The following is a 27,712-nucleotide window of genomic DNA, read 5'->3' as shown; positions in this document are numbered from 1 at the left end:
CAGTATTTAATAAATGCTAGCTATTACAACTGTTAGACATGGGACCAAGACATGAGAGGTATATGGTTTTCTCAGACCTTGAATCTGAAGACAGTTCAAGGGAGAGGGTGACGGGGACTATATAGTGCTCGGGGTCCAGTGGTTGGTTTCCTCAGGCAAATAAATGGAAGTAAGCTAGAATCTCTAACATAGGAAATTTATCTAATTTCCTGAATCAAATTCAATCCACAGCCTCTAGTCAGATAAAACTCCCTGCCAAGGAAGAGGTTTAGCCTTCCACTATGACAATAAGCATCCGACAGAGAAAAACTTGCAACTTATCGATATAACATTAGGTGAGATTATCAGCTTGCCCAAAGAAAAGGAGACCAAAATTCTATCATTTTACAGGGCTGCCTTCAGCTTGAACCATGAACTTTACAGTACAGTGGCTCATAACCAGGCCCTGGGGACTCACATTCCCTCAGACTGCCAGTGCGTGTCCTCTTCTATCCGTAGCAGTTCTTCACAGTCCTCAGCCCTATCCTGTGGACAGAACATACAGATCTTCTCAGAGCCACTGGCTGTCAAGAGTCAACAGTCAAACCCTGCCTTAGTCCATGTCCACAGGAGCATTATTCTCAACAGCATTATTCTCAAGTGTCCACCTATAGACGAAAGGATAAGCAAAATGTGGTCTATACATACAATAGAATGTCACCCAGCCTTCAAAAGGAAGGAAGTTCTGACACATGTCATAACGATGGTGAACCCGCAGGACATCCCGCTTAGTGAAGTCAGTCAGTCACCAGAAGCCAAAGACTGTAATACTCCAGTTCTATGAGCTGCCTACACGGGTCCCTCATAGAGACAGAAAGCAGAATGGTGGCTACCAGGGGTGAGGGGAGGAGGGAAATTAAAGTTGAACAGGTACAGTGTTTTTGTTTGACAAGATGAAAAGAGTTCTGGAGATGGACGGTGGTGATTGTTGCACAACAATGTGAATGTACTCACCACAGAACTGCACACTTCAGTATGGCAAATGGTAAGTTTCATGTTACATGTATTTTACCACAATTAAAAATAAAAAAAAAAAACAAACCTGACCCAGGACCACAGCACCTGTTAACTTAGAGTCAGAAATGTAAAGCTTAATTCTATTTCCTATTGCACTCTTAGCACCTCCAGACATTCAGATGTCTCTGTTAGTTGGGCCCGTTGATCACATGAGGAAGCACCTTCTACTTTTTTTGAGAGGAGGGGAGTGTGTGTACGTGTGCATATGTGTGTAATCTTGGGGAAAAAGAAAGTGCAAAATACTGAACAGAAAATGCCTCAAATTGTATCTAATAGTTTCATGCATACCGCACTCAGATTTCACTGAAATGTCTCTCCCCCCACCAACACACCATTATTATTCCAAATAAATGTGACAGGATTAGTTAGCACAATGTGTCTCTCTGCCAAGACTTCCATGTGCTCCTGTCCACTGTCAACTCTGACACAGAGTTCTGCTGCTGTAACTCAGACTACAGCCAGCAAGGAGCCACCCCTGAATGGTGGTACGTTCCTTGGGCAAGGAAGAAACAACAGACAGACACAAGGACTGACACACTGTTAACTAACTGAAACCCAGCCCATTCTCTAGATATATCATTGAGAAGAGTCTTCTTCTGAGGAAGTAGCTAGCACTGGATGCTAGCCTCTGGCTTAAAAAACACTCAGGCTTTTCTTTATTAATTATAGATATAGTGCATAGTACAGTAAACACAGAAATTCCTGTGTCACTATCCAAATAACAGTAAGATTCGTGGGTGAAAATATACTACCAGAAATGAGCAAAAGAACATGTTCTAATCTCTCTTTGTTGGGTTTCAACTATGGGATCCATGCGTATTTCCTTCTAATTCTCAATGTCATGATAAAATAGCCAATAATATAAAATACCAATTTTTTTCAATATGCAAAATAGGACTAATGGATTTCTTTTGCTAAGTTACAGGGTTATACAGTTCATTCTCATTATTTGTGGGTTCCATTTTTATAAATTTACCTACTCACTAAAATTTATTTGTGAATGAATCAATAAATCGGGGATTCTGTAGAGCAGTGAAAACCTTGGGTCCGCAATGGGCATATGTTCCCAGATGAGGCAAAACAAAGCAATGCTCTGCCCTCATACTGACCCAGCCCAGCAGCCATCCCAGCACCAATCTCAGGAAACAAGGACAAGCACTGAGAGACCTCACCCCTGCTTTACCACAGTAAGCCCGAGACCATCATCTCTCATGAGTCTCAGTGAAAATGAATTTTATTCAATTACCCTTGTGATTCCTGGGGGCCACAGTCTGAGCCAGAAGGACTGGCAGAAACACACCAATCATATCTCAAAGTGGAACCTTCACTACCAGTGTTAGTACAGGGCTAGTGTTCTTCTATTCTCTGTGTCGCAACTGGGATGAAAGGTCACCGGAGAATGCAGTGATTTCATCCAGACTTTCAACACCTCAGTGCAAGGATGAGAGCTCAGGTGTAAGTATCCTCAGAGTGACCTTCCCAGAAAGAGAAGACCTCTGTTTCTAGATTTTCAGTCTCTCCGTTTTTTCTCTATACTACAGACATACTCCCAAGAAAAGCATTCACCTAGAATACATGGAAAAGAACGTAAAATTGTCTATTTTAACTTTTAGTGATGGTAATGCTGACACGTCTGCTAACTTGTCCTGCACTGAGAGGTGGAAAGCTAACTGATCACTGAATATAAAGGAAGTAAGACACATTTACAGACACACGAGACGTATCACAGGGACCAGCTCCCAACATCAGGAAATAGACATCCCATGCTTTGAGAAGATATTTTAGAAACCTGAGGAAACTGGCAGTAAGCTGATATTTAAGGTGATTGACTAGTAACCTTGAACTTAAATGCAAAGGCACCAAACAGAAGAAAATTTTTTAAAAATTAGCAGATTTTCAACTTGCCTTAATATAGGTTATACATTCTGAATGGAGAACACCTTTTCCATCAGTAAATTGGTCTCTTTCTTCTCCTGAGTTGTCATTGTCACCCAACAGGGAAGGCTCTGGTTGAAATTCCTGATGAAAGTCCCCTATTAGGAAAACGTAGAGAAAGACAAAAAGATGGTTTCATGAAGAGATGAGCAAAGCACGGATAACCCTCACCTACCATCAGACTTTCAGACCCTGCCCTTGCTTCTTCTGGAGGTTTTATGAACGACCCAACTTGTCTCTTCCCTGAAGAGTGGGATGAAAAGATGAATGAAGGAAGAAAAAGAGAAAAAAAAAAAAATAGAAAGCTCCCCCCACCCCCATGGCAAACTGGAAAGTCTAAACTTCTCTCTGGCTTCATCCCTTAAAGAAATGAAATCTCTTATAACTTTCTTAAGAAACAGAGGGCGCCTGGGTGGCTCAGTGGGTTAAAGCCACTGCCTTCGGCTCAGGTCATGATCTCGGGGTCCTGGGATCGAGTCCCGCATCGGGCTCTCTGCTCAGCGGGGAGCCTGCTTCTCTCTATCTCTCTCTCTCTGCCTGCCTCTCCATCTGCTTGTGATTTCTCTCTGTCAAATAAATAAATAAAATCTTAAAAAAAAAAAATTTTTTAAATTAAAAAAAAAAAAAAAGAAAAAAAAGAAACAGAGGAAACCAAGTTTGAAAGAGGCAAAAAAAAAGGAAGTTTGAAAGAGGCAACAGGAACACCAAGCAGATCTCTTCTTCATGATTTGCAAACTGAAAAGAAGTGAGTAGGGCACCCTTTAAGGACTCCTACCCAGAATACCCACTTCTAGAGTTCTAGAGCAGGGAGGAAAAAACTCACTGGTGACAAATTACATATTTCTTTTGTTTTAAAAATTTGCCTGCACTACCTTGTAGACCATGTCATGTTACATAGCTTATCCAAGTTAATAATATGGCAATTATGTTTTTGCATAGAGTATACAGTAATTTTGGGGGGGGGATAATGTAAGGTTCCAACCAAAACCTCAGATACATGTAAGTGCTAAACTTAAAAACCTGAAGGTAGAAAGTGAAAGCAAACACTAGACATTGATTTGGTTCACACGGCTCTCCCATCACTAATGAGAGCATTTTCAAAGATTTAGGGAGAAAATCTGCATATTAATCTAGTTCTATACTGTTCATATATCATGAAGTCATCTCTGCCACAAATCATTAAACACTAAATTTTATTATTTTCTATTAAAGTCATTGAATAAACAGGAGCAGTAAAAAAAAAAAGAAAGAAATACTGCCCTAATATAATCAAATGAGGGCTCCTCACCAAGATATGAAATACACTGCTAGGATTTTCAAGAGAATGAAAATTCTCTTGGTCATAAAGTACTTAGTGATCACGTGGTGATTATTAGAGAACCACAGAATTTGACAGCTACTGAAGATCTTATGTATTAATTAATCTAATCACCTCATTTATAGGTAAGAGAACTAAGGTCATTTGTCTTGTCCAAAGTCAAGTGTATTCCTGGGCACACATCTCAACTACATTTCCCATCTTCATGTGTAAGAGATGTGGCCATGTATCCAGGCCTCCTTGTAAGTGATGGGCACTTCTAGGCTCAGTCCACTAAAAACCTCCTGTGAACAAGGTTCCGTGCTTGGCCAGCTTCTGCCTTAAAACAGGACTTGGAAACTTTGGAAATCTTGTGTTTCAGATGCTGGAGTCACAACTTGAAAGAAGTCTGGGCCTTTGAATCATTTGCATAGATCATTGCTTGGAGGGGAACTGCCTTTCAATCATGAACTCCCATGTACACTTGATTTGTACTGTGTTAAGCCAATCTAGTGTATCAAAGTGGAACAATCACTGGTGTTTCCTAACATATCTATATGTCAATATATGCTTTCCAAGAATGGATTTAAAGACTGTTATAAAATCTTCACAATGAGAACCACTCTACTACTTACTTACTAGCTGTGTGATCACTGCCAAGTTAAAGTCTCTGAGCCTTGGTTCCCTCACCTATAAAATGGAGACAATTAGAATATCCATCTCAGAGTTCTGAACTTTAAATGAGGTCACCTTCACAGATTAGCACAGAGCCTGGTGCGCAGGAAACGCTCAATAAACTTAAGCTAATACCATGGCCCTATTTGTGTAGATTATAAACAGAGTATTTGAAACTTAAAACAAACACTTTTCTCCCCGTCTTTCATTCTCACACCTTTAACGGGGCTAAGGCGATGGCATGAGTCCTCCTTGATGATCTGTTCTTCTTCCATGATATTTGACATTGGCACATTGAGGCTAACAGTGTCTTCATCAGAAGGCTAAAGGGAAACAATGCACAGCTTCATTCAAGGGACAAGCATTATCAATGTAGATTAAGAGAATGCTATGTGATTAAAAGAATACTGCTGATTCTCAAAAACATAATATTGAGTAAAAAAACGAGATACAAAGAACCATTCCACTTACATAAGTTCAAATCCTAGCAAAAACTAATCCGTGCTATTTGAGGACTCTAGCCACTCTTGGCTTGCATGGTGGATGCATGTGTGGGCTTTCTGGGGTGCTGGTAAAGCTCTGTTTCTTGCACTGGTGGCTGGCAATGTAGGTGTGTTCACTTTCACAAAATTCATTGAGCTAACACTCAAGTGTTTCTCTGTACATATGTTTTGAGCCAAAAATTTGTCAGGTACCTGATGGCATTGCCAACCTAAGAGCAACTATCAGAGCACTAAGAAGGACTATGTTATCCCTGATTGAACGAAGGAGTAACTAAATATACTATCACACTAGCCCGAGGACTGGTACTCTGCAACTGCACACCACCACCAATTTCCCAAAACTGCATTAAGGTTTCATGGTGCTAGTCACAAATAGCAGGCAACAATTTATTCACAGGGCAACAGTAAACTCCAGTTGATTTCCCTGTGGGAGACTGAGGGATACACAGGCCTTTGGGCTGCATCAGATATATAAAAGTGCTGAATGACCATAAGGCTTAAAAGGACATGTGTTCTGCGCAATTTTCAGAATAAAGCTTTGATTTGGTAATCAAAGTGAGTTGTCTCAGGGGTGCTTGTTTCCCACACTAGCTGATGAAGTTTATTCAGATAATCTACGATTCTGTCACGAATGAAATCTGGAGCTTCCTTTATTCTCCTACGTCTCCGTTTTCATGTTGTTATTTAGTGAGCTTTCCAAATCCCAGGGATCCTGAACCTCCACAGAACGCATTTCAGGGAATCGTGGGCTGCTCCTAATTCTTGAAGCCGTGGCTTTCAGAGTCCGGTGTTCGTTTACTTTTGGACACGTGCACAAACTGTTTGGAAACTGACACAAAACAAGTGTGCATTTCATCCACTCAACAGATATTCAGCCGCCAATTTTTTTGTTCATGTTTATCTTGACAAAAATATGTTTTAAACTTCTTGGAGACAAACACTAAATCAATCAGACAAGGGCAACAGCCAAAGAAAGGGAATGAGACGTGCTTTCTGAACGCCTCAGTGAAACAGAAGTGGGGAGCCAGAGAAACTGACCATAGATGCTAACGGATTTGCCAAAGTGAAAACAGAAAGCTATATTGGATAATTCAGGGCCCTTTTCTTTCTGAAAAACAAATTGCTTGGAGGGGTTCTCAGGTAAGGAGGCTACACCGTGAGACCAAAAAAAGGCCAAAGGGAAGATGCTGGCACTGACTCTGTTGACTAGAGCCCTTTTTATGGTCCTTCTTGACACTCTCCTCCCATCTGAAAAGCGTAGCAAAATTCCAAAGATAATGCATCTAGTTAAAAGGGAGGGAATAAACCCTTGGCCTCCTTCTAGAATGATATTAGCATCCTACTTGTATTAAGTGAGAACAAAAGGATAATGAAGTTCTTTGTGTGATATTTTATTAACGAACTTAATTATCCTTAAAAAACAGATAAAGGATAAAGCAGAGTCTGTTTTAATTTCATAGAAAATAAGCTTAGGGTGAGTAATTTCTGAAACAATGGGACATTTCAGGGGACTTATGAGTTTTAATAAAACTAAGGGGGCTGAATTAAATACAACTTATAAAGCAATGTGTTGAGTAATTTCTCCCCCAGGGAGTCCCAGTAATCTATTCATGTGGCTTCATGAGAGCTATTTTCTTTTATTGAAATTGGCCTTCTTTTTCTGCCTATAAGCTCCTTTTGAAATGTTCTGTGTTAGAAGTTTTTTCTTAAATTTACCTTAAAATCTTTAGGGTATCCTAACTTTAATACACTGCTTTATAAAGCATTTCCTAGGACATAAATGCAAATATTAACCCTCGAAGACCTGAAGAGAAGAGAGAAAAGGCATTTTTCTTGGGAGTCACACACAGTACAAATGTGAACTCCTTAAATGGGGTAACTGACTTATTAATTACATCTTCAAAGTAGTATAATGTTTCAAAACTTAATAACCACAAAAGTCAAGAAATTTCCTCAGAAGGGAAGCCATAATACATCCATCCCCTGCCCCAGGCATTCCTTCTAGCTACCCTGCTCAAGAAACTCCATTTGATGGTATATTAGTGAAAGGTTGGGGGGAATCCAATTATAAGCGAGATAAATGAGCTATTTATAACCACTTCAGGAAGCTCTAGTGTGGGAGGCCTCTGAGCTTACAAGTAACCCAACTTTTATCCAGTTGTCTGAAAAGAGCACAATCAAAAAGTTTCAGGAAAACAAATATTGCTGTAAAAATTATGGCTACTCAAAATGGCATTTCCTGTGGGTAAACTGCTAAAATCCAATGCACATTTGACTCCTTAACATTTACGCATGCAAATAACTTTTTTCTTAAATTATTCTGTCACTTAAAAACAAATGCTTTTATAAAAATGCCTCCTGGGTACTTGAGTACCACTCTTCATCATTTCATAATATGTGTGAAATATTCAAGAACATGCTAGGTAATGTAAGGAGTGTGGTGGGAGGGGGAGGGGATAGGGACATTTACAAAATATTAAATACGCAGCAAAAGCTAAAAACAGCTCCTATTTTATATAACGCTTGGAGGGATTTCAAATTGCCTTCACGAACATAATCACACATTCTCACACAGATGCATTAATGCCCTTTACCGCAGAGGGGTTTAGGAACAGGCGGATAGATCTACCTCAGAAAGGAAAAAAAGCTAATCACAAACTTTACCTCTGTGGCAGATAAACGCTTATCTCCATTATCACTTCCAACACCCGAATCTGAATCCTTCTTGCTGGGATAGGTGTCATCAGTATGGAATCCATTTAGAAAAAAATTGAAATCACAAAGTTCACAACAAGATACATTAATTTATATTCAAATAATGGCTTTTGCTATACAAATTTTATTATTACCATAAGACAACAAATCAGCCCCATATATTAAAGGAGGGCCTAATAATCAAATAGTCTTTCTAAACAGAGGACAAGATAAATTCTTTGTGTTTAGGGTTACTCTAACCAAGTAGTCTGTTCTTGAAACAGTTAAAAATTTTCTTATCTTGTGAATTATACTGTCTATAAAAGCAAAAACTGCCTAATTGCTTTTATCTTTTATAAGAGGTGTTTGCCTCTTATGTGGTTACTCTCAATAATTCTGTAAGCTTTTATCCAGTGACTAAAACAAAGTTGATGTCTATAAAACTAAAATAATGAATACATATTTTAAGTATTATATAAAGGTATCATTAGAGTAGGCTGAGATTCTAAGTCACCATGTTTTTGTTTTTTAAAGATTTTATTTATTTATTTGACAGACAGAGATCACAAGTAGGCAGAGAAGCAGGCAAAGAGAAGAGGAAGCAGGCTCCCTGCTGAGCAGAGAGCCTGAATTCGGACTGATCCCAGGACTTTGGGATCATGACCTGAGCTGAAGGCAGAGGCTTTAACCCACTGAGTCACCCAGGTGCCCCAAGTCACCATGTTTTTCAGTAGAGAGTTAAGCAAAGGTCTCTGCAATAAAGACCTCTCAAAACAATGTGTTTCTATACATGTGTCCAGTGTGGGAATTTTAATCTTTGAAAATTCAAGGCCCAAATTATGCCACAAAAGGCCAAGGGCATGTGAAAGGATTCTAACCCTTCCGTTCCAAAAAGGAAATGGCAAAAACTATGCACACTGCATTTCTAAAAGACAACTACAAAACAAAACCTGCAGTTTTTCTTAACAATGTTCTGGAGGCAGATGAAAAATTAATAATTAAAAAGACATGCCTGAGCTTGATACGGTAGTTTTACCTGGTAAGTCAAAAATACCTGTATTTATATTATAGATTACATTTATAAGGAGATATATGAGTGCATATGACATACATGCACACACAGTATTCAGGAAAGACGAATTGATTAGACGAATATTGATTAGAATAGGGAAAACAAGATTAGCAAGATGTCAAAAGGTTATCAACAGTAACAATTTCCTCTCTCTTATTCCAAACTGTTAAAACACTTGAGTTACAAATCTGCATTGGTTAAGGGAGGCAAAGGAATTTTTGGAGTTACCAACCTGGCATGCCTTGGCCGAAGCAAATTCTAAACGGGGGCTTTGAGTGACTGCAGTCACACTCACCTGTCTTCCACGTGCTGGTGTAAATGTGGCCTCTCCATCGTGTGGAGATAAAGGGAATCGGTTGTCTTAATCTGACATGCTTGTATACTCAGATACTTGAATATGTGCACTTTGCCCTTTGTGCAAATCTACGGAGAAATTAATAATACATATTTGTTTTCCAATGGCCAAACAAAATGTAAACACTAGGCCTGTGACTCTGTATATTTTCATTTCTGTGTTTTCATTTTAAGTAACACTTCAACAATACACACCAAATTTGAGAATTTAAATCTCCAAAATTTACATTTTAATCTCCAAAATATATAAGTATTTAGGCAATTATGTCTTCTAGATTCTACTTGGAATAGAAAGCCATCCTAACAGAAATGTGTCAAAGTCTAAACAGTGTAAAAAAGTAGAGAAGCCGAATCCCTGACAGAGTAACATTCCAATTCTGGAAGCATACGATTTGTTCGCAGTTTAACAGCTGAACTTGGAACTTCTCTCTAAATAACCGATAGTGTGTGAAATGTTTAAACCCCGTTTCTCAGCTCACGTGAAAGTGAGGAATATATTACTCCACTGATAAGCCATACACCCCATGAAGGAGTTTCCAATGCGTGTCCAAATGCTAAGCCACTCAAACTTTTAATTCTACGATTGCAGTGATCAGAACAGGGAGTCAAAGGCCGGTAAACAGACTCAATGTAGCAGAAGACACCTCCCTGTGGTCGGATTCACCCACGGTTTCATCTTTCAGAGGTTGTGATCATGTCCAAACCAATATTAATTCAGCAGAACATCCAAGGCCCAGCTCTGCTGGGAGTTGCCCACACGCTACTGAGAGTACGCCCCTCTGGGGGGGGCAGCTCTGCCGTCATCCCTCACCTGCGCTGGAGGAGACTGCAAAGGGTTGTTCTCAAGCAGTAACACTTGCAGCTGTTTCATCTCTCTAAAACAAATGGGAATCACGAGCACTTTATTGCAGGAAAAGTCAAACTTTACCAAGGGAAGATCTACTAGTTCTAAAGAACAGGGAAAAGAAAAAAGAGAAAAAAAAAAAAAAAAAAAAAAAAAGAACAAATTCAGAAAGCAACAAGATTATGTGGCTAAACATTCAAAAACTCATTCTCTGCTTACCAGGAAAAACATCAATTAGCATGATCAAAGCAAGTTATGTGCCAGGAATATGTGGTATGCGTATAAAATATTTTACTAAAGGGGAGGGGGAAATCTTTCATCGGGAGGGCAATAATTTTAAATTGTTGTGAGTTCTGACAAGAGCTAGAAACACTCTTGACATTTACAATATCTATTGTTTAGAAAGGCCTTTCTTCCAGCAAAACAATCACATAAGCCATACCACATAGGACATGTTTATGTTTTAACTTCAATTGTGAGCTGATGAACAATGAGCTAATCATAAAATATTCTTATCTAGTCAACGTATCTGGTTACAAGAAATATGTTCATGGTTTTTAAAATTTCACGTTAAGAACTAAATGCTATCTAATTCGGAATGTTGCTGTGGACCCTGTAATCCTGATTTGATGAGGCTCAATTCTACTGCTTTTTCACCGTCTTCTGCAACTCCACAAACAAGACAGAACATTATATTTAGCTTAAAGTCCCCACCCAAGGGCATAGTAAACACTCAGTAATTTCAAGCATTCCAACCGACATTGGCAGCTGCAAGGAACAAAGTCAAATATGTTCCATGGAGCAAAGGGGCTGAGCAACACCAGACATGTAGGGTGACACAGGGCAAAGCGCTAAGATCTGTGCGTCAAACACTTGGGTGGGTTCATGTCAGAAGGGTCCACAGCGTTTATTACAGGATGTGGGAAAGGGTGAAATACAGCGCTTTCGAAGACACAAGGAGCTCCAAAGCGGAGGACAGGCAGGCATGATATAAAGGGACCCACAGGGAGAATTCCCACAGTTCCTCCCCTCCCCCTCGTATGCCTGAGGGTTGTCACTGGACTCGCTGTGCTACTTCAGGTTCCACAAACAAAGATGCTCTTAGCAACCGGTATCTCTTCTCCTGTTCACCTGGCTCTGGGCCTCTGGGTGTGTAAGGGACTTTCCTTGTTTCATGCCTTAATGAGTTAATTCGTATTTAAAAAATGGAGTCAAGCGGACTCAAGTGCTGGAAGAGAGGCCAAAGAGCATCCAATTTGGCAGGTCCCAAGCTCAGCTCTGTGTCAACTGACCTGAGTAGTTCACTGCCCAAACCCAGTCCCCACCCTCCGCCCCCAAGAGCAGGGCAGATGACATGTCCAGCTCCCTGCTCCTCTCGGACGCTGCCCTGATGAAGGCTCTGCGAGCGGCGGCAGGTGAAGGAGAGAGGGAGGAAGGGAACCCGGACGACAGCATGGAATCAAGAAAATCGAAGGAAAAGGGAAAGTAAGATCCCTCTCACTTCGTGGTTTGTTTCTAAAACAGGACTAAGGCTTAGAGGGATTTATATAGGAGAGGGAGATCTCCTTGCGCTAACCCTTAGTGATATTAATCCATCTCCGAGACTGTTAATTTTATTCACCAAACTTAGGTTGGCGAATTCGTGGTATGGCCGTCCATACCAAAATTTAACTGGACTCCAGATCTTTAGCAAGTCTTTGCTGCTAAAAATGAAGACCTTTATGCAAGACTGAGGGTTAGTTCCTGGCAGTCGTACCAGGAAGGGGAGGAGAGGCAACTTAAATAAGGTAAATAAAGTAAGAATGGTTTTTATAATGACTATTCTTGTTAATTGCAGTTTGGGACACAATTACCATCTTAGTTTGGGAAAACGAGAGCCTGGCAGTTTCACAACAAGAAAATGGGGTGGGGTTGGGGGTGGGGGATGGTGATGATAACTCCAGCCCAGGAATGGTGAAAAGAAACAGGGCAGGAAAAGGGAGAAGAAAAAGAAAATCCAAGGGATCTTCTGTTGCAAAGAAGGTCAATGACTGGCTCCTTTAATCTTAACTCTGTCCATTCTGGTCCTAGAAAAAACAAAATATGGTCTCCTCATTGCAGTATTTATAGTAAAACCACCACAAAATTGATATGGGTAATTAGGCCACAGACTTGTTCTCCCTTCTCAGATTGAAAGCATATGGGGAGGGGTACTCACAGAGGAAAAACAAGTAAATATGGAAAGTCTTCAAATTCACTGCCTGAAAGCACTATCAATACTCTTTTGTTAATAGAGTTCTCTAGAGTGAAGCAAAAAAGAAACTTGATATTCAGGAAGTTATGTTTAAAAAAAAGAGAGATTTTTCTAGTAAACTGAAGTTTTAGTTTTGAATATATTTTTAAATATTAAACCTGGGAAAACACAATTATAAAAAGGATAGAAATGGTGTGACTGATCTTTTCAAGAGAAAGGAATGCTCTTAAGGTAAGAGGGTAGGGAGTGCTGAGAGCAAAGAAAAACCTCGGTTTGCAGACACAACGTTGACACGTTTCTAAATATTATAGGCATCAGTGAAATGACTCTACTACATTTTTCCTTTGAAAATGAGAGTTTGATGATCTGTAATGATTTTTCAATGATTAGCATGAGGGCTACAATTAGAGGCTAGTTTTCTTTAATGTCACAAAAGGTTTAAATGCTTACACATGTGTAGTTAGTAAGAGTGTTTCCCTTTGTGCTTGCTCAAACCAAGAAAAACCATTTCCATACAAAATGGGCTAGCCAATGACAGAATGAAAAAAACCAGTTTTCATACCAAATTATCTCAAGTAATAAATTAATACATCCTTGTGCCAAAAGAGTTTCTAATTCAACTTCTTTAAAAGGCAGGTCAGTGCAGGAAAAGCGACGGATGGCAGGTAGCCACTCAAACCTCCCATCTATAAAGCACACCGCATTTTATAAAGTTCTTTCCTTTCCATGAGCTTCATCTGCTTGCCTTCAGGCCAAAGATCAAGATGCAGGAAGAGAATAATAAAAGTCAGGCAGTTCTTGACTAGCTGCCGTTCTATCACATTAACCAAATGCTTTCGTTCTTGTTTCCAAATACGTGCTTTTGCTCTGAGGTATAATTTTAAATATATATTTGAAACCCGGTATGCCTGGTGGCCTTAAATGAAACTGAAGGAAATCAATGCAATCTTTGGAAATGAGAAAACGTGTTTGGGAAAGCATTCAATATTTTATGGCTCATCAACTCATTCTGATGCAAGTCTGAACAAGAATCCCCAAAATAGGCAATTCAGATCCACCACCATCTACAAAGCTGCTAGTCAAGGTTCTGAAGGGTGCACACTTTCTGAAGAAATGCATCTTTCTCTCTGAACTCAGAGACGAAGTATCGGAGCAACGTACTGTAGAAGCCCACAGATGCAGGGAAGAGTCTGCCTGAGGTTGGCTCCAGTCTCACTGCTGAGGTTCTGGAGGATCCTTCCTTCTAGCCTTTGGGAGACTCATCAAAACTACCAGTGACATTCGTCCAAGGACCACTCAGCAGGGCTAGTACCCTCACCTGAAGCATAGGGGGTGGCTCCCAACCAGGGTGACCAGGTGTCCAAAGCCAGAAGTCCTAACAGCTGGGGCTACAAGACCAAGCACATCACCTACAGTGTTAGCTCGATGTTCCAGAACATCACACATCCATACCAAAACAATTCATGCTGCCTTGGGTTATGAGTTGAATCGTGTGTCCCCAGTTTTCCTACGTTGTTGGAGTCCTAACTCCCAGGACCTCAGAATGTGACTGTGTCTGGAGATAAGGCCTTCAAAGGAGTCATCAGGTTAAAAGGAGTAATTTGCGTGGGCCCTAACCCAATACGATTGTTATAAGAAGAGAAGGTTAGGACAAAGACACAGAAGGAAGATGCTGTGAGGACAGAGGGAGAAGCAAGCCATCTGTAAGCCGAGGACAGAAGCCTCAGAAGACACCTTGGTCTTAGATTCCTGCCTCCAGAATTGTGAGAAAATAAATTTCTGATGTTCAAGCCACTCAATCTGTAATACTTTGTTACGTGAGCCCGAACAAACCAACATGCACACACAGCCTTAAACAGGAGAATGATCGCATTGCCGTACTCCTTGAGGAAAAGGAGTTGAATATTAACTTTTTGTTAACTGCATGTGAAATTTATATATTCATATTCACACAATTAATTAATAATTAATATCATTAGGCATACACAAACATGACTAGACAAACTACCTTCTTCACATAAGTGAACAAAAAGCAATCAAAAAAAAAGCATCTCCTGGTTTATTGCTTTTTACCTTGTGGTAAAACTTTAAGGTAATTTCTTCTGACATTCAGTTCCCGTAGAGATTTCAACTGACCTATCTGCTGGGGCAAGGCCGTGATCTCGTTGCAGCTGACATCCTGCACCAAAAGCAAAGGCAGAAATGATAAACACCCTTTTCCAGGAAATCAAACATTTCATGTGAAGGCTTCTTAAGGAATTTACATATGAGGACAACTATTCAAGTACCTTTTTATCTTGGTCAGTACATCCCTGGAGAAGTAAGGCTTAGCACAGAACAGAAAAAGAAAGTGTACCATTTTGAACATCCTCTGAGCAGAAAAAAAGAGGAGAAAGGAAGGATGTGTGAAGTATTTGGGCTATTCTGAGGGCCTTGTGTCTGCTGTGCTCATGGGCTTCAACCTCATAATTCTCATGACGGACACATGAGGCAGCATTCACAGCTTAACATTTACAGTCAGAAAAACAAGGCTCACAGAGGTTATGTCAGGCATCCAAGGTAGTCAACACTTAAAACGAGTGCCCGCCTACTGTTAAGCCACCATCCCACAGTGCCTTGAAATAGAAGGTTACATATCCTACTTACCGAACACATTTTACAGTGAGAAACTGTGACTATTAATGCATCTTTTGGATGCACTATTTAGATAAAATGGAGCTCTTACTGGAAGGCTGGGAACTTGATGGACCTAAAAACCTTTAAGTACATTTTACAATCAAGACTGTGGGGCATGTGGATGTCATCTTTTTTTATACTGAAACTCTAATATCCCATTGATCGTTGATTGGAACCACCTCTCGACACAGGCAAAATGAAAGTTACGACATTTACAATCTGCTTATTCTCTCCCTCCATCCCACTCTTCCTCCTTCTCTGGAAGCTCTGCTCTGTTCTTCCCCACCTCATCCCAGCTACTCTCCAGTCCAGAGCCACACTCCCTCTCCTGGGACACTATAATGGTCTCTTTGATGGGTTCCTTACATCGGTCTGCTGCCCAGACCCATCTTTCCCAGAGCTACCAGAGTGTGCATTTCACTATGTCATTTACCAGCTCAGACATTTGCAACAGCTCCTGTGAAACCCACCAAACTCCGCGGCAGGGCCCAGCAGCCACGTTCAGGTCTACTTCTCCAGCACCATCCGTCTGAAAGCCTTCCCTTGCATCCTCAAGCCATAGCCTTACCAATTGCTGTCACCAGCGCAATGCCCTGGTATTTCACAGTCCCAAACCTAGTCAGGCTCCTCCCTGTCTGGTGTGCCATTTCCTAATATTGTCCTCTTGTCCCACCTATATCTTCCAAGATTAATTCAAGGATCACTCCTCTCTGAGACCTCTTACCACCCCTCCACCCCCGCCAAACTAACACCCAGGCAGAATGACCACTATTTCCTCTGTGGCCCTATGCATAATCTATCACTGTATTCATATGCTCACACATTTGCCTTCTCTTATGAACCTGTGAGATCCTAGAGGGAAGATACTGGGTCTTATTCACTCCATCTTCCTGGTGCCAAGCAGAATGCCAGGTATGAAGTAATGGATCAATAAATATTGGACGAAATTTCTAAAGTCCATTTCTGTTGACACTCTCACTCTGCCTCACGGCTGGAACCCTGGGGTGCTCCAACATAAGACACTGATCCTTTGCAGGTCCTGCTTGAAAGGGAAGAATCACAGATATACTTGGGCTAGGTTTGATCCCACTGAGACTGAGTCTTTAAATTCCCCCACATCACTTCTGAACCTACCACCCACCCCCTTCACAAGGCAGCAAAGCAGTTTCACATTCACTCAGAGGAGAGCTCACCATCAACCCAATCCCAGCAACCCCTGGGCTCCATGTAAGAGCAGGACTGTGCAGGACAAAGGGGACTGCTGGCCTCTTATCCCTTCTCATCTGAAAATCCTCAGGTGACCTGCCAATCTGGAAGGTCACAAGGCTGCCAACTGAGGACTAAAACCACTCTGGCTACCGGGAAGGAAGAAGCCCTCCGCAGAGACTGAGTCTACTACACAGCTCGATCAGCCGCGGTGCTGCTCCGAGCTCCACGTCTGACCCAGGCAAGGCAGCGTGTGACAGGCTCACAGCGTTGGGTGTGCAAAGGCGTCACCCCCAGGCTGGCTGTGGATGCAGCCCTCCTGGCCCAGAAAAGTCACATGGAATTCCATGAAAAACATCCCTAGTGTTTAAAAACAAAAACCCATGAGTACATCTGCAGAGAAATAAGAGTCGGAGGAAGGAATTACAGAATTAAAAGGTCCAGAGATGTGTTCTGTCACTGAGCCTCTCATGGAGTCAGTAAATAATTCTGTGTCTCTGTATATACTTCCGTACACCAGAAGGAGAAAGTGAAATGCTACCTTTTCCCGACGATGACGGCATCTGATCAGTCACAGATACCCACAACCAAATCTTTTCAAAAGAAACCTTTATCTTTCTGTCAGCCAAGTCACAGATAAGCAAGAGGTGCCATTCTATTCTCTTTGAGAAGAGCCCTCACATAAAGGGTACACAGGTAAGTGCTAGCAATGTATGACAGTGAATCATTCTATGAACTCGCAGGCAGGCACAGTCACACTGGTGATGGCTGGCGGGAGGGAGGGGTCGTGAGGGAAGAAACAGTGGGAATTTTCCATCTCTCTAGAAAAGTTATGTTACTGACATCTATAGTAAGTTTTTATAAGTCTGTGAGGGAGCACATGAGAAAGACCCTTTTTGCAGTTTATGGTAATCAAATTTTTTTATACGAAACTGACAATTTTCAGAAGTTTCAAGAACAGAATTTTTTTTTTAAAGATTTTATTTATTTATTTGACAGAGAGACACAGGGAGAGAGGGAACACAAGCAGGGGGAGTGGAAGAGGGAGAAGCAAGCTTCCTACCAAGCAAGGAGCCCCATGCAGGGCTGGATCCCAGGATCCTGGCTGGGCTCATGACCTGAGCCAAAGGCAGATGCTTAATGACTGAGCCACCCAGGCAACCCAAAAGGACAGAATTCCTTAAAACATCATTCTTTTATTATTTACTTTGAAGGGGGAGGGGCAGCGGGAGAATCCCAAGCAGACTCCCTGTTGAGCACGGAGCCTGACACGGGGCTCGATCCCAAGATCTGGAGACCACAACCTGAGCCTAAATCAAGATTCAGATACTCAACCAATGTGCCGTGCAGGTGCTCCCCAAAAATCGCTCTTAAAAAAAAAAGAGGGTAGAGGGAAACAGATAACAGATATATTTAGGCAATTTACGGCCTAAAGTCTCATTCAGTCTTATCCTATTTTGGGGGGGGTACTGTATTCACCTTGCATTTTGTTGGTTACCCTCTGGTTAGCCAGAAAGGGTATGCTTGTTTCCCTAAATATAAGGTAGTTTTTTTTTTTTTCTAACATGCATTTCTTTTTTTTTTTTTTTTAAAGATTTTTTATTTATTTATTTGACAGAGATCACAAGTAGGCAGAGAGGCAGGCAGAGAGAGAGAGAGAGCGAGAGAGAGGAGGAAGCAGGCTCCCCGCTGAGCAGAGAGCCCAATGCAGGACTCGATCCCAGGACCCTGAGATCATGACCTGAGCCGAAGGCAGCGGCTTAACCCACTGAGCCACCCAGGCGCCCTCTAACATGCATTTCTAACATAATGGCTTTATTAAGGAAAACCAAGCTCCTTCAGCTATATTTAAATGCTTACTTACTAGTAAAGAAAGCCGTTACCCAATTCACACTTAAAATAAAAACAAAAAACATAATGATAAAGAGTTTTTCCTTCTGACCTACAGGATAGGACATCTGTAGACAATTAGAAACACAAAGTCCAATTGTCCATTTACATTTAGAAGGGTGTATAGTGAGGGTCAAATTATTTTAATAGTACTCTGCTGTCAGTAATTTCCTGTCCTGCCAAAATAATGAGGGGGGAAATGCCCAGGCAGATTTATCATGAAAGCAAGGTAAAGACTTTTCACTACTGTATAAACAATATTGTAGAAACTATGCAAAACTCTATTGCCCCCCAGTTACTGAAACTTGCTAAATTTTAAAGAGCTATGAATTTCATCACAAAAATAAAAAAATCCATGTCTTAATTAGCTGGGGAATGAGGAGTAGGAAAGAGAGGATAATACTCTAAATGTTCTGGGTAAGATGTTTCAGTTCAGAACATGAAAAAATAATATTCTTAGAATGGTCTGGTTCTCTAGTACATGTCTGTCCACATTTAGCCTAAGGTATGTTTTTTAAAATGTGGAGTTCATTTTAAAAAGATAACATTTAGGAAAGTAAATTTAATAAATAAATAACACCAATGCCTCCTACTTTAGTGAGAATTTGCCAAGCTATGAATTCCAGATTCAATGGCTTCTTAGAAGGGCCAAATGAATCCCTTCTGAATTTTCTATTAGCCCCTAAGCTATAACTCAGAAATACTTATTACAAGCTTCAGTGAATCAGATTATCATATATTTACCATTATAATATTACAAATGTTTTCAGCAAATCAGATTATCATATATTTACCATTATAATATTGCAAATGTATAGGCAAGCCAAAAAGAAATCATAAGGATGTCATAAATATTGACTAATTCTATTCTTTTTTATACAGAAATGAATCTAATTATTAAATGTTAACATAAATACTCATACTTCAGTTTTTATGGCCAGTCTAATTTAGTCATTGAGATAAAAAAACAAAATGGAGAATTTTAACTATGACTTAAATATACTTTTTCTCACTGGTTTAATCAACATGTTTTTGGGTAACCGAAGGAAAAACTTCAGAGTCATTTCATACCAGCTCTTCCAAGCAATAAAGGAAATATCTAGAAGTCTTTAATGCACATTGGAAACTAATATATTTTTGTTATTAAGTGCTAGTTGTCAATTTACCCTTCAGGATGCAAAAATGACAAGGATTTAAAACATCAAATTAATTTGGATTATTAAACTAGGTAATGTTCACTTTCAGAAAATAACACTAAAAAAAAAAAAGAAGAAAAAAAGTTTTTTTTTTAAGGAGTAACCTCTAATGAAAACCAACACAACTGCTGCATACTGGGTCAAGATGGTCTTGCTTAGAAAAGATATCCAGTGAGACTGGGCCACCCTGTGGAAAAGCACATGGTATTCTCATGAGCTACCTTGCTCTGACTCTCTGGCTTTCAAAAACCTAGTATGGTTATAAAACTGCTGAAGTCATATTTTTGTAATCAATGTAACTCTTTATTTAACTGAAGGAAATGCAAACATTCTGACAGGAAATTCAAGCTATTAGCTCCCATCATGGGATCATGTTGTTTTGGGGGGGAATGTCTGTTGTATGATTCACTGTGTAACTTAAGGTAAATGTCTTAACCTCTCTGTGCCTATGTAAAAAGAAGTGGCAAAGATTTAAAAAATCCAAATTTCCTTGCAATACTAAGAAAATGCATTTATCACAACAGAAATAATGAAGAGTTTTTGAAAGATAGATACTTAACTCCCTTAGGAATAATGTCAATTTAGATTTCTTAGCAATCAGAAACCTCAATGCTTGTAGCCAGAACTTTTTTTTTTTTTTTAAAGAAAAATCAATATGTTCATTTAAACTCAAGACTTTCTCAAGAAACCACTGGTATGATAAATTACCACCTCTCAATGCTTACTGGAAGCCTCCTTCCATATAAAACTCTATTTCACACCCTTTCATATACCCACAAACATCTGTCCCACCCCATTGCTCTTCAACAGAATGGATCTTACACAAGCCAGGGATTTCTAACTGTCACACAGAAACTGGAGACATTAGAAGGCATCTCCAGAGACTGCAAGTGGAAAAATGATTATGGCAAACACAGGAATTTATGTCTCCCCTACACCTAGCTCAGAGGCTGGAATGCTATGGATGGAAATGAAGAAGGGATTTTCCTCAGAAGCAGGCCAGTACACCCTGTGTCTATAATCAATCCTTGAATTCAAACTCCCCACACAAATAAACATTTCATGAAAAGAGAATAAAAATGAGATGTCTCATCCCAGTAAATGCACCTTTCTATCAGTTATTACTTGTGTCAGACCCCGTTAGCTCCTCAGTGGTCAGAGTAGGTTTCTGGATCATGGATACTATGTTCACTTATATGGAGGTAAAAGCCGGAAGCCATAATTTTCACTGCCTGAGTTGGGTAAAGACAAATGGAAAGAAACCACATGATGGCTAGAGCATCCCTGGACCCCAGGATGTCAGCTTGCACAGAGAACCATGAGGAAACTCACCTTCACTGTGCTCTAACTCAGTGTGCTTGTCTTCACAGCTGTCTGGAAATTATAACATAGGCCATTCACCCAGCATCTCTTACCAAATATTCAACATGCCTTTTCCTTCAGGCATGGTTTGACAGTAAAGGAACCATGTCTCCAAATGTTAATGTGGTTTTGATGAGTAAAGCAAGGTTTAGTCAATACCAGAATGTTCTACTGACCTTCCCGACTGCCTTTAGTTCCTCCACGAAGAAACTTCCACAGAGACACTGCCCCTATTTTTGTAACATTCATTCTCTGGTTCACTTTTGGCTGTTTGTGCTCTGCCCCAACTTTAATGGGAAAACCACTGCAAGGTGAACCAGGAACTCGACAAAGAAAACATGAGACTTGTCATCTAGAAGAAGATCTAGCAAGCACAGCTGTGTGGCGCTGTTCAAAGGGTTGGGGCTTTCATCATACAGAACTGGTTTTCATCCCAGCTGCACCACTCCATAGTCCCATAGCTTTGGGAAATTCTGAAACTCAAACTTATCTACAGAATGTAGACACGGCATCTACATTGCTGAGTCACTGTCAAGATTATATAAAATACTCCAAGTAATTTACCTAGTAGAATGCTGAGCATATAATAGGTGCTCAGTAAATACCAGGGCTTTTTCTCTTTCTCTTACAGAAAGAATACTCAGATACAAAGACTTAAAAAGCAACATATAGATTACAGCTACAGCTCTGAGAGTACAAGAGGGACAGAAGTAATTCAAAGTGGCCAAGAGACTTGGAAAGATCTAGATCATTCCCATCAGCAATGACCCTAGAGGGGTTAGCGCCACAGTGCCAGGATTCCTTAGATTCTCTTGCATCTGAAACAACATGGAACTAACTCTCTGCTGGCCTCTCATTGATTCAAAAAGGGACATCTCCATAGGTATTTCTTAATGGCTTCTTCATGGAAGGAAGATCAACTTTGTTCTCTGCATAATCTCAGATGGCTGGATGAGACAGTCACTGCATGGCAATGCTTTTTGTTTTATTTTCAGATAACTGTGATATATTTAAGATGATAAGATGGCGTTTTCCAATTTTAGTTCCTCTTAAAAATTAGAGAGGACTCCCCCTTTCTTGCAGAGAGCTACAGTTTTTTTGTTTTTCTGGCCGATGAGGACTCTGCAATACTCCCACTTGGAAGAGGAAAGGGTTTACGACTCCATTTAGTATATTCTTCAAGTCTGATGTGCAATTTAAAAATATTTCTTCCAAAAAAGCTAAACAATGCTGAGAGCCTGATAAGCAGAGTGATTTTATCAGCACTTAATTGCCTTCAGGTACTCTGAATCCTTGGGTGGGGGAAGGGAGCTGACTCCCAAATTTTTTGAGTTGGTTACCATGTAACTATAAAACAAAAGCCCCAGAAGCAAGTCTAGAATTACTTGAGACTCTCCAGGGAATTTCTTTCCAAATGATAACTAAAAATCATTTGACATGGTTACCTGTAGTAGCACTATTTTTTTCAAGATTTTATTTATTTATTTGACAGAGAGAGACACAGCAAGAGAAGGAAGAGAAGCAGGGGGAGCAGGAGAGGGAGAAACAAGCTTCCTGCCAAGCAGGGAGCCCAACGCCGGGCCTGAACCCAGGGCCCTGGATCATGACCTGAGCTGAAGGCAGATGCTTAACGACAGCCACCCAGGCACCCCAGTAGCACTACTATTTTAAGCAAAAAGAGATGAAAGATAAATAAGAACGGATGGAAACTAATCTTTTTTTAGGCTGTGACCTTAAGCAAGGCCAGTCACCCTTTGTGGTTAAATAAATGGCAACTGATTAAGTATTCACCAACGTCAGAAATAAATGCTTTTCACAAAGATCATGCTTGCTCACACAGTTCAAGAACACAGGCTTCAGAGCTGCCCCAGCCATACATGACTACTGAGCATGAGAAATATGGCTGGTCCAACCAGTGAGGTGCTGTCCATGTAAAATATATACTGGACTTCAAAGACTTAATATAAGAAAAATATAAAAGATCTCATTAACTTAATATTGCATACATGCTAAAATAATATTTTAGCCATTTTGCATGAAATAAAATATATTATTAAAATTAATTTTACTTGCTTTTTTAAAAAAATGTGGCTACCGGTACATTTAAAATTAGATTTGCTGACAGCAATTAGGCAACCAAAAGAAATAAAGCCATCCAATTTGGCAAAGAAGAAAACTGTCACTATTTACACATGACATGATACTCTATATAGAAAACCCTAAAGACTCCACCAAAAAACAACTAGAACTGATCAATGAATTCATTAAAGTCTTGGGATATAAAATCAATGTGCAGAAATCTGTTGCATTTCTATACACTAATAATGAAGTAGCACAAAGAGAAATTAAGAAACTAATCTCACTTATAATTATACCCAAAATAAAAAAATACCTAGCAGTAAACCTAACCAAAAAGGAAAAAACATGTACTCTAAAAACTATAAAATATGGATGACAGAAATTGAAGAAGACACAAAGAAATGGAAAGACATTCCATGCTCATGGACTGGAAGGATAAATAGTTAAAATATCTAAACCCAAAGCCATCTACACATTTAATGCAATCCTATCAAAATACCAAGAACATTTTTCACAGACCTAGAACAAACAATCCTTAAAGTTTACATGGAACCACAAAAGACTCCAAAATTGCCAAAGCAATCTTGAAAAAGCAAAGCACAGGTGAAGGCATTACAATTCCAAACTTCAGGTTATATTACAAAGCTGCAGTAATCAAAACACTATGGCACTGGTACAAAACCAGACATGTATATCAATAGAACAGAACACAAAATTCAGAAATAAATCCCTGATTATATGGTCAATTACTCTTTGACAATATAGGTAAGAATATCCAATGGGAAAAAGTCTCTTCAACAAATGGTGTTGGGAAAACTGGACAGTTACATGCAAAACAATGAAACTGGACAACTTTTTTACACCTTACACAAAAATTAAAAAATGGATTAATACCTAAATGTGAGACCTGAAACCATAAACATTCTCAAAGAGAGCACAGGTAGTAGGGTCTCTGACATGAGCCATATCAATATTTTTCTAGATGTCTCCTGATGCAAGGGAAACAAAAGCAAAAATTAGCTATTGGAATTTACATCAAAGTAAAAAGCTCTGCACAGCAAGGGAAACAATCTACAAAACTAAAAGGCAACCTACTGAATGGGAGAAGATATCTGCAAATAACATATCCGGTAAAGGGTCAATATCCAAAATACATAAAGAACTTATACAACTCAACACCCCCAAAAACAAATAATCCAGCTTAAAAAGGGGGCAGAAGACATGAACAGACATCTCTCCAATGAAGACAGGCAAACATAACTAACAGACACACGAAAAGATGCTCAACATCACTCATCAGGGAAATGCAAATCAAAACTACAATGAGGTATCACCTCACACCTGTCAGAAAGACTAAAATCAAAAACACAAGAAACAAAAAATGTTGGTGAGAATGTGGAGAAAAAGGAACTCTTATGCGCTGTTCCTTTCTCAGTGGAGTGCAAACTGGTGCAGCCACTGAGGAAGACAGTATGGAGGTTCCTCATAGAGTTAACAGTAGAACTACTCTATGATCCAGCAATCACACTACTGGGTATTTACCCAAAGAATATAAAAATACTACTTCAAAGGGCTACATGCCTCCCGGATGTTTACTGCAGCATTATTTACAATAGCCGAACTATGGAACACACACACACGAATATTATTCAGCCATAAAAAGGAATGGAATCTTGTCATTTGCAGCAACATATGTGAAGCTAGAGTGTTATGCTAAGTGAAATAAGTCAGGGAAAGACAAATACCATATGATTTCACTCATATGCAGGATTTACAAAACAAATGAGCAAAGGAAAAAGAGAGAGAGAAAGAAAGAAGCCAAGAAACACTTTAAACTAGAGAGAACCAATTAATGGTTACCGAGGGGAGGTTGGTGGGGGGACAGATGAAATAGGTGATGGGGATTAAGGAGGACACTTGTCATGATAAGTACCAGGGGGTCTGTCAAAGTGCTGAATCACTGTTTTGTGACCTGAAACTAATAGAACACTGTATGTCAACTACATTGGAATTAAGAGAGAGAGTAGAGTAGAGTACAGTAGAAGAAGAGAGGAGAGAAGAGGAGAGGAGAGGAAAGGAGAGGAGAGGGGAGGGGAGGGGAGGGGAGAAGGGAAAGGGAGGGGAGGGGAGAGGAGAGAATAGAGTATCATTTGCAGCTTTGCCTTATCTTCCCATCACACGGTGCAGGGTAAAGGTGCTCAAGCTCAGGCCACAAGCTCAGCTACACCACAGGGACCTTCCATACCTCACACTGTCTCTCTATCTTGGGGTTTTTGTTTGTTTGTTTGTTTTTTCATTTGTAAGATGTCAAGAGCTTGGACTAGATGCTTGTGAAACCCCTGTGGCTCTCACACTCTAGGATTCAAGGATTGCTGGTGGAGAAAAGACAGCAGGGGCCAGTGGATGACCGTGTAATAGGTGATTAGTCAGCACTGAGCAGTTAGTGTAATGAAGAGGCAGGGCGGCCTTTGCTGGAGCTGGGCTCTGTATGGGCTGCCTAAGGAGAGTTCAACGGGTCACTTATGGCCACCCCACAGCTTGGGGGTGTCCCGAGGCTGCAGACGGTGCCATTCCACTGCACTTTCTGCCTCAGTGCTAGCCCAACAGCTGCTGGGAGCATCTGAGGAAAGCCCTGCTCTAGTGTAGGGCCGGCTCCAGGCTCAGCACTCGGGCTACCTCGTCACAGCCGGCAGCCCAGCAGATGGGGGTATGTGCTATCAGCTTAAGCCCAGCATGCCCTGCGACAGCGTCCAGGCTGCCAACAGGTTCCAGCAGACTGACCGTGTTCCATGCACCACCCAACTGTGGGAGCCCAAAAAGTGGGAAAAAAACAACCTGTGATTTATATTGTGTTTGTATGACTTAATCCAAATTCTAGCAGATCTGGATTTTGTGGTTTATCAGACTCCTAAAAAAAAAGTATTTTTTAAAAAAAGAAAAAAATGCATCTGACTAGCAGGTTTTTTTTTATTTTTAATTATATATATTTTTATATTTTTTATATTTTATTATAAAATTTTTATTATATACTTGATATATAATATATCATCTAATATATTATATTATAAATATATTTATAATTTTATTATATATTATATATTTATATAAATTTATGTTATATATTATATATTTATATAAATTTATATGTTTATATTATATAAAACATATATATCATATATGTAAATTATATGATTATATGCATATATATGTAATGTAATTTACATATATGTAAATTATATGATATATGCAATATATAATAAGTTAAGTATATTATATTTAATATATATAAACTCCTTATTGAACAAATCATTTGAGGATACATTCTCCCATTCACTAGGTTGCTTTTTTGTTTTGTTAATAGTTTCCTTTGCTGTGCAAAAACTTTCTATTTTGGTGTAGACTCGATATTTAATTTTGTTTTTGTTTTCCCTTGCCTTAAGGAGATATATCCATAAATACATTGTTCAGGCTATTCAGTGTCCAAGAGATTACTGCCTATGTTTTCTTTTAGGAGTTTCATAGTTTCAGAGCTCACATTTATGTCTTTAATTCATTTTGAGTTTATTTTTGTGTATGGTCTAAAAAAGTGGTCCAATTTCATTATTTTACATGTAGCTGTCCAGTTTTCCTAATACCATTAATTGAAAAGACTATCTTTTCCCCGTTGTATATTCTTGCCTCCTTTGTCATAGGGGAACTGACCATCTAAGCATGGGTTTATTTCTAGGCACTCTATCCTCTTCCACTGATCTGTGTGTCTGTTTCTGTGCCAGTACCATATTGTTCTGATTATCACAGCTTTGTTAGCTATCTTGAAATCTGGGACTATGACACCTCTGGTTTTGTTCTTTTTTCCCAAGATTGCTTAGCTATTTGAGGAGACCCCTGTATTTTTATAACCAATTCCAACTATGGTGTGAGCCAGTTGGAACAGGTGTCAGATACTACTATCACGTAAGTCCTGAAGAAGATACTCTTTCTTCACCTTGAGGTATTGCCTTTATACAGCAATACCTCATTTCTATGCTAAAAGCAAAGCTGATCCAAATATGATATGGGTGCTGTCACTTTCCTAGTCAACTCCCCATGCAGACATGATGTAAGAGTCACAGCACTCTCTATCTGGGCCTCATAAATCATCACCATAGTGTTCTACGTGGCCCCAAAGAAATGAACTGGAGTTGGCACACAAGAGAAAAGTTATTGGCCCTCAGTGTTCTAGACTCAGGTGCACACTTACAAACCCATGTCCACCCATCTATAAAGTTTGCTTTTTTTTCTTTCTTTCTTTCTTTCTTTCTTTCTTTCTTTCTTTCTTTCTTTTTTTTTTTTTTTCTGGGGATTTGGTCACATTTTAGAGTTTATCAATTTGGGGCAATGGCTACTAAAACCCTTAGAGAATCAGAGCACTCTGCGTTTTCTGAATTAATTATCTATATTCATAAAGTATGGCCTATTAACTTATTTGTACATTATTTTGCCAGTTGAACCATAGTTTGTCCACAAATTTACATGCAATCTGAAAAAAAAAAATGATCTAACTACCACACGATAACCTGCAAACTTCAGGAAATGTAAATCCTGTGAACTTCAGGAAGCGTAAACTACCGGAAACCTCTAAATTGCAGGAACTGTGTCTG

General features: G+C 39.7%; 1 protein-coding gene across 6 annotated transcripts in view; it reads right to left on the bottom strand.

Annotated features, from left to right (window-relative positions):
* Positions 1–27,712, bottom strand: part of LRCH1 (leucine rich repeats and calponin homology domain containing 1) — a 196,400-nt gene that overhangs the window by 50,441 nt on the left and 118,247 nt on the right. For all 6 annotated transcript variants that reach the window (XM_004759191.3, XM_004759192.3, XM_013059805.2 and 3 more), the window contains exons 4-10: positions 14,737–14,842; positions 10,398–10,534; positions 9,528–9,655; positions 8,131–8,194; positions 5,181–5,286; positions 2,962–3,089; positions 458–525 (exon numbers count right to left, since the gene is read on the bottom strand). In XM_004759191.3, coding sequence (XP_004759248.1) covers positions 458–525; positions 2,962–3,089; positions 5,181–5,286; positions 8,131–8,194; positions 9,528–9,655; positions 10,398–10,534; positions 14,737–14,842 — 737 coding nt within the window. The remainder of the gene's footprint in view (positions 1–457; positions 526–2,961; positions 3,090–5,180; positions 5,287–8,130; positions 8,195–9,527; positions 9,656–10,397; positions 10,535–14,736; positions 14,843–27,712) is intronic.

The sequence above is a fragment of the Mustela putorius genome, unplaced genomic scaffold (assembly GCF_011764305.1).
Source record: "Mustela putorius furo isolate JIRA1106 unplaced genomic scaffold, ASM1176430v1.1 tig00000179_pilon_pilon_pilon, whole genome shotgun sequence".
Taxonomy (NCBI): domain Eukaryota; kingdom Metazoa; phylum Chordata; class Mammalia; order Carnivora; family Mustelidae; genus Mustela; species Mustela putorius.
Note: the sequence above shows the minus strand (reverse complement) of the source record. Positions and strands in the feature narration are given on the sequence as shown.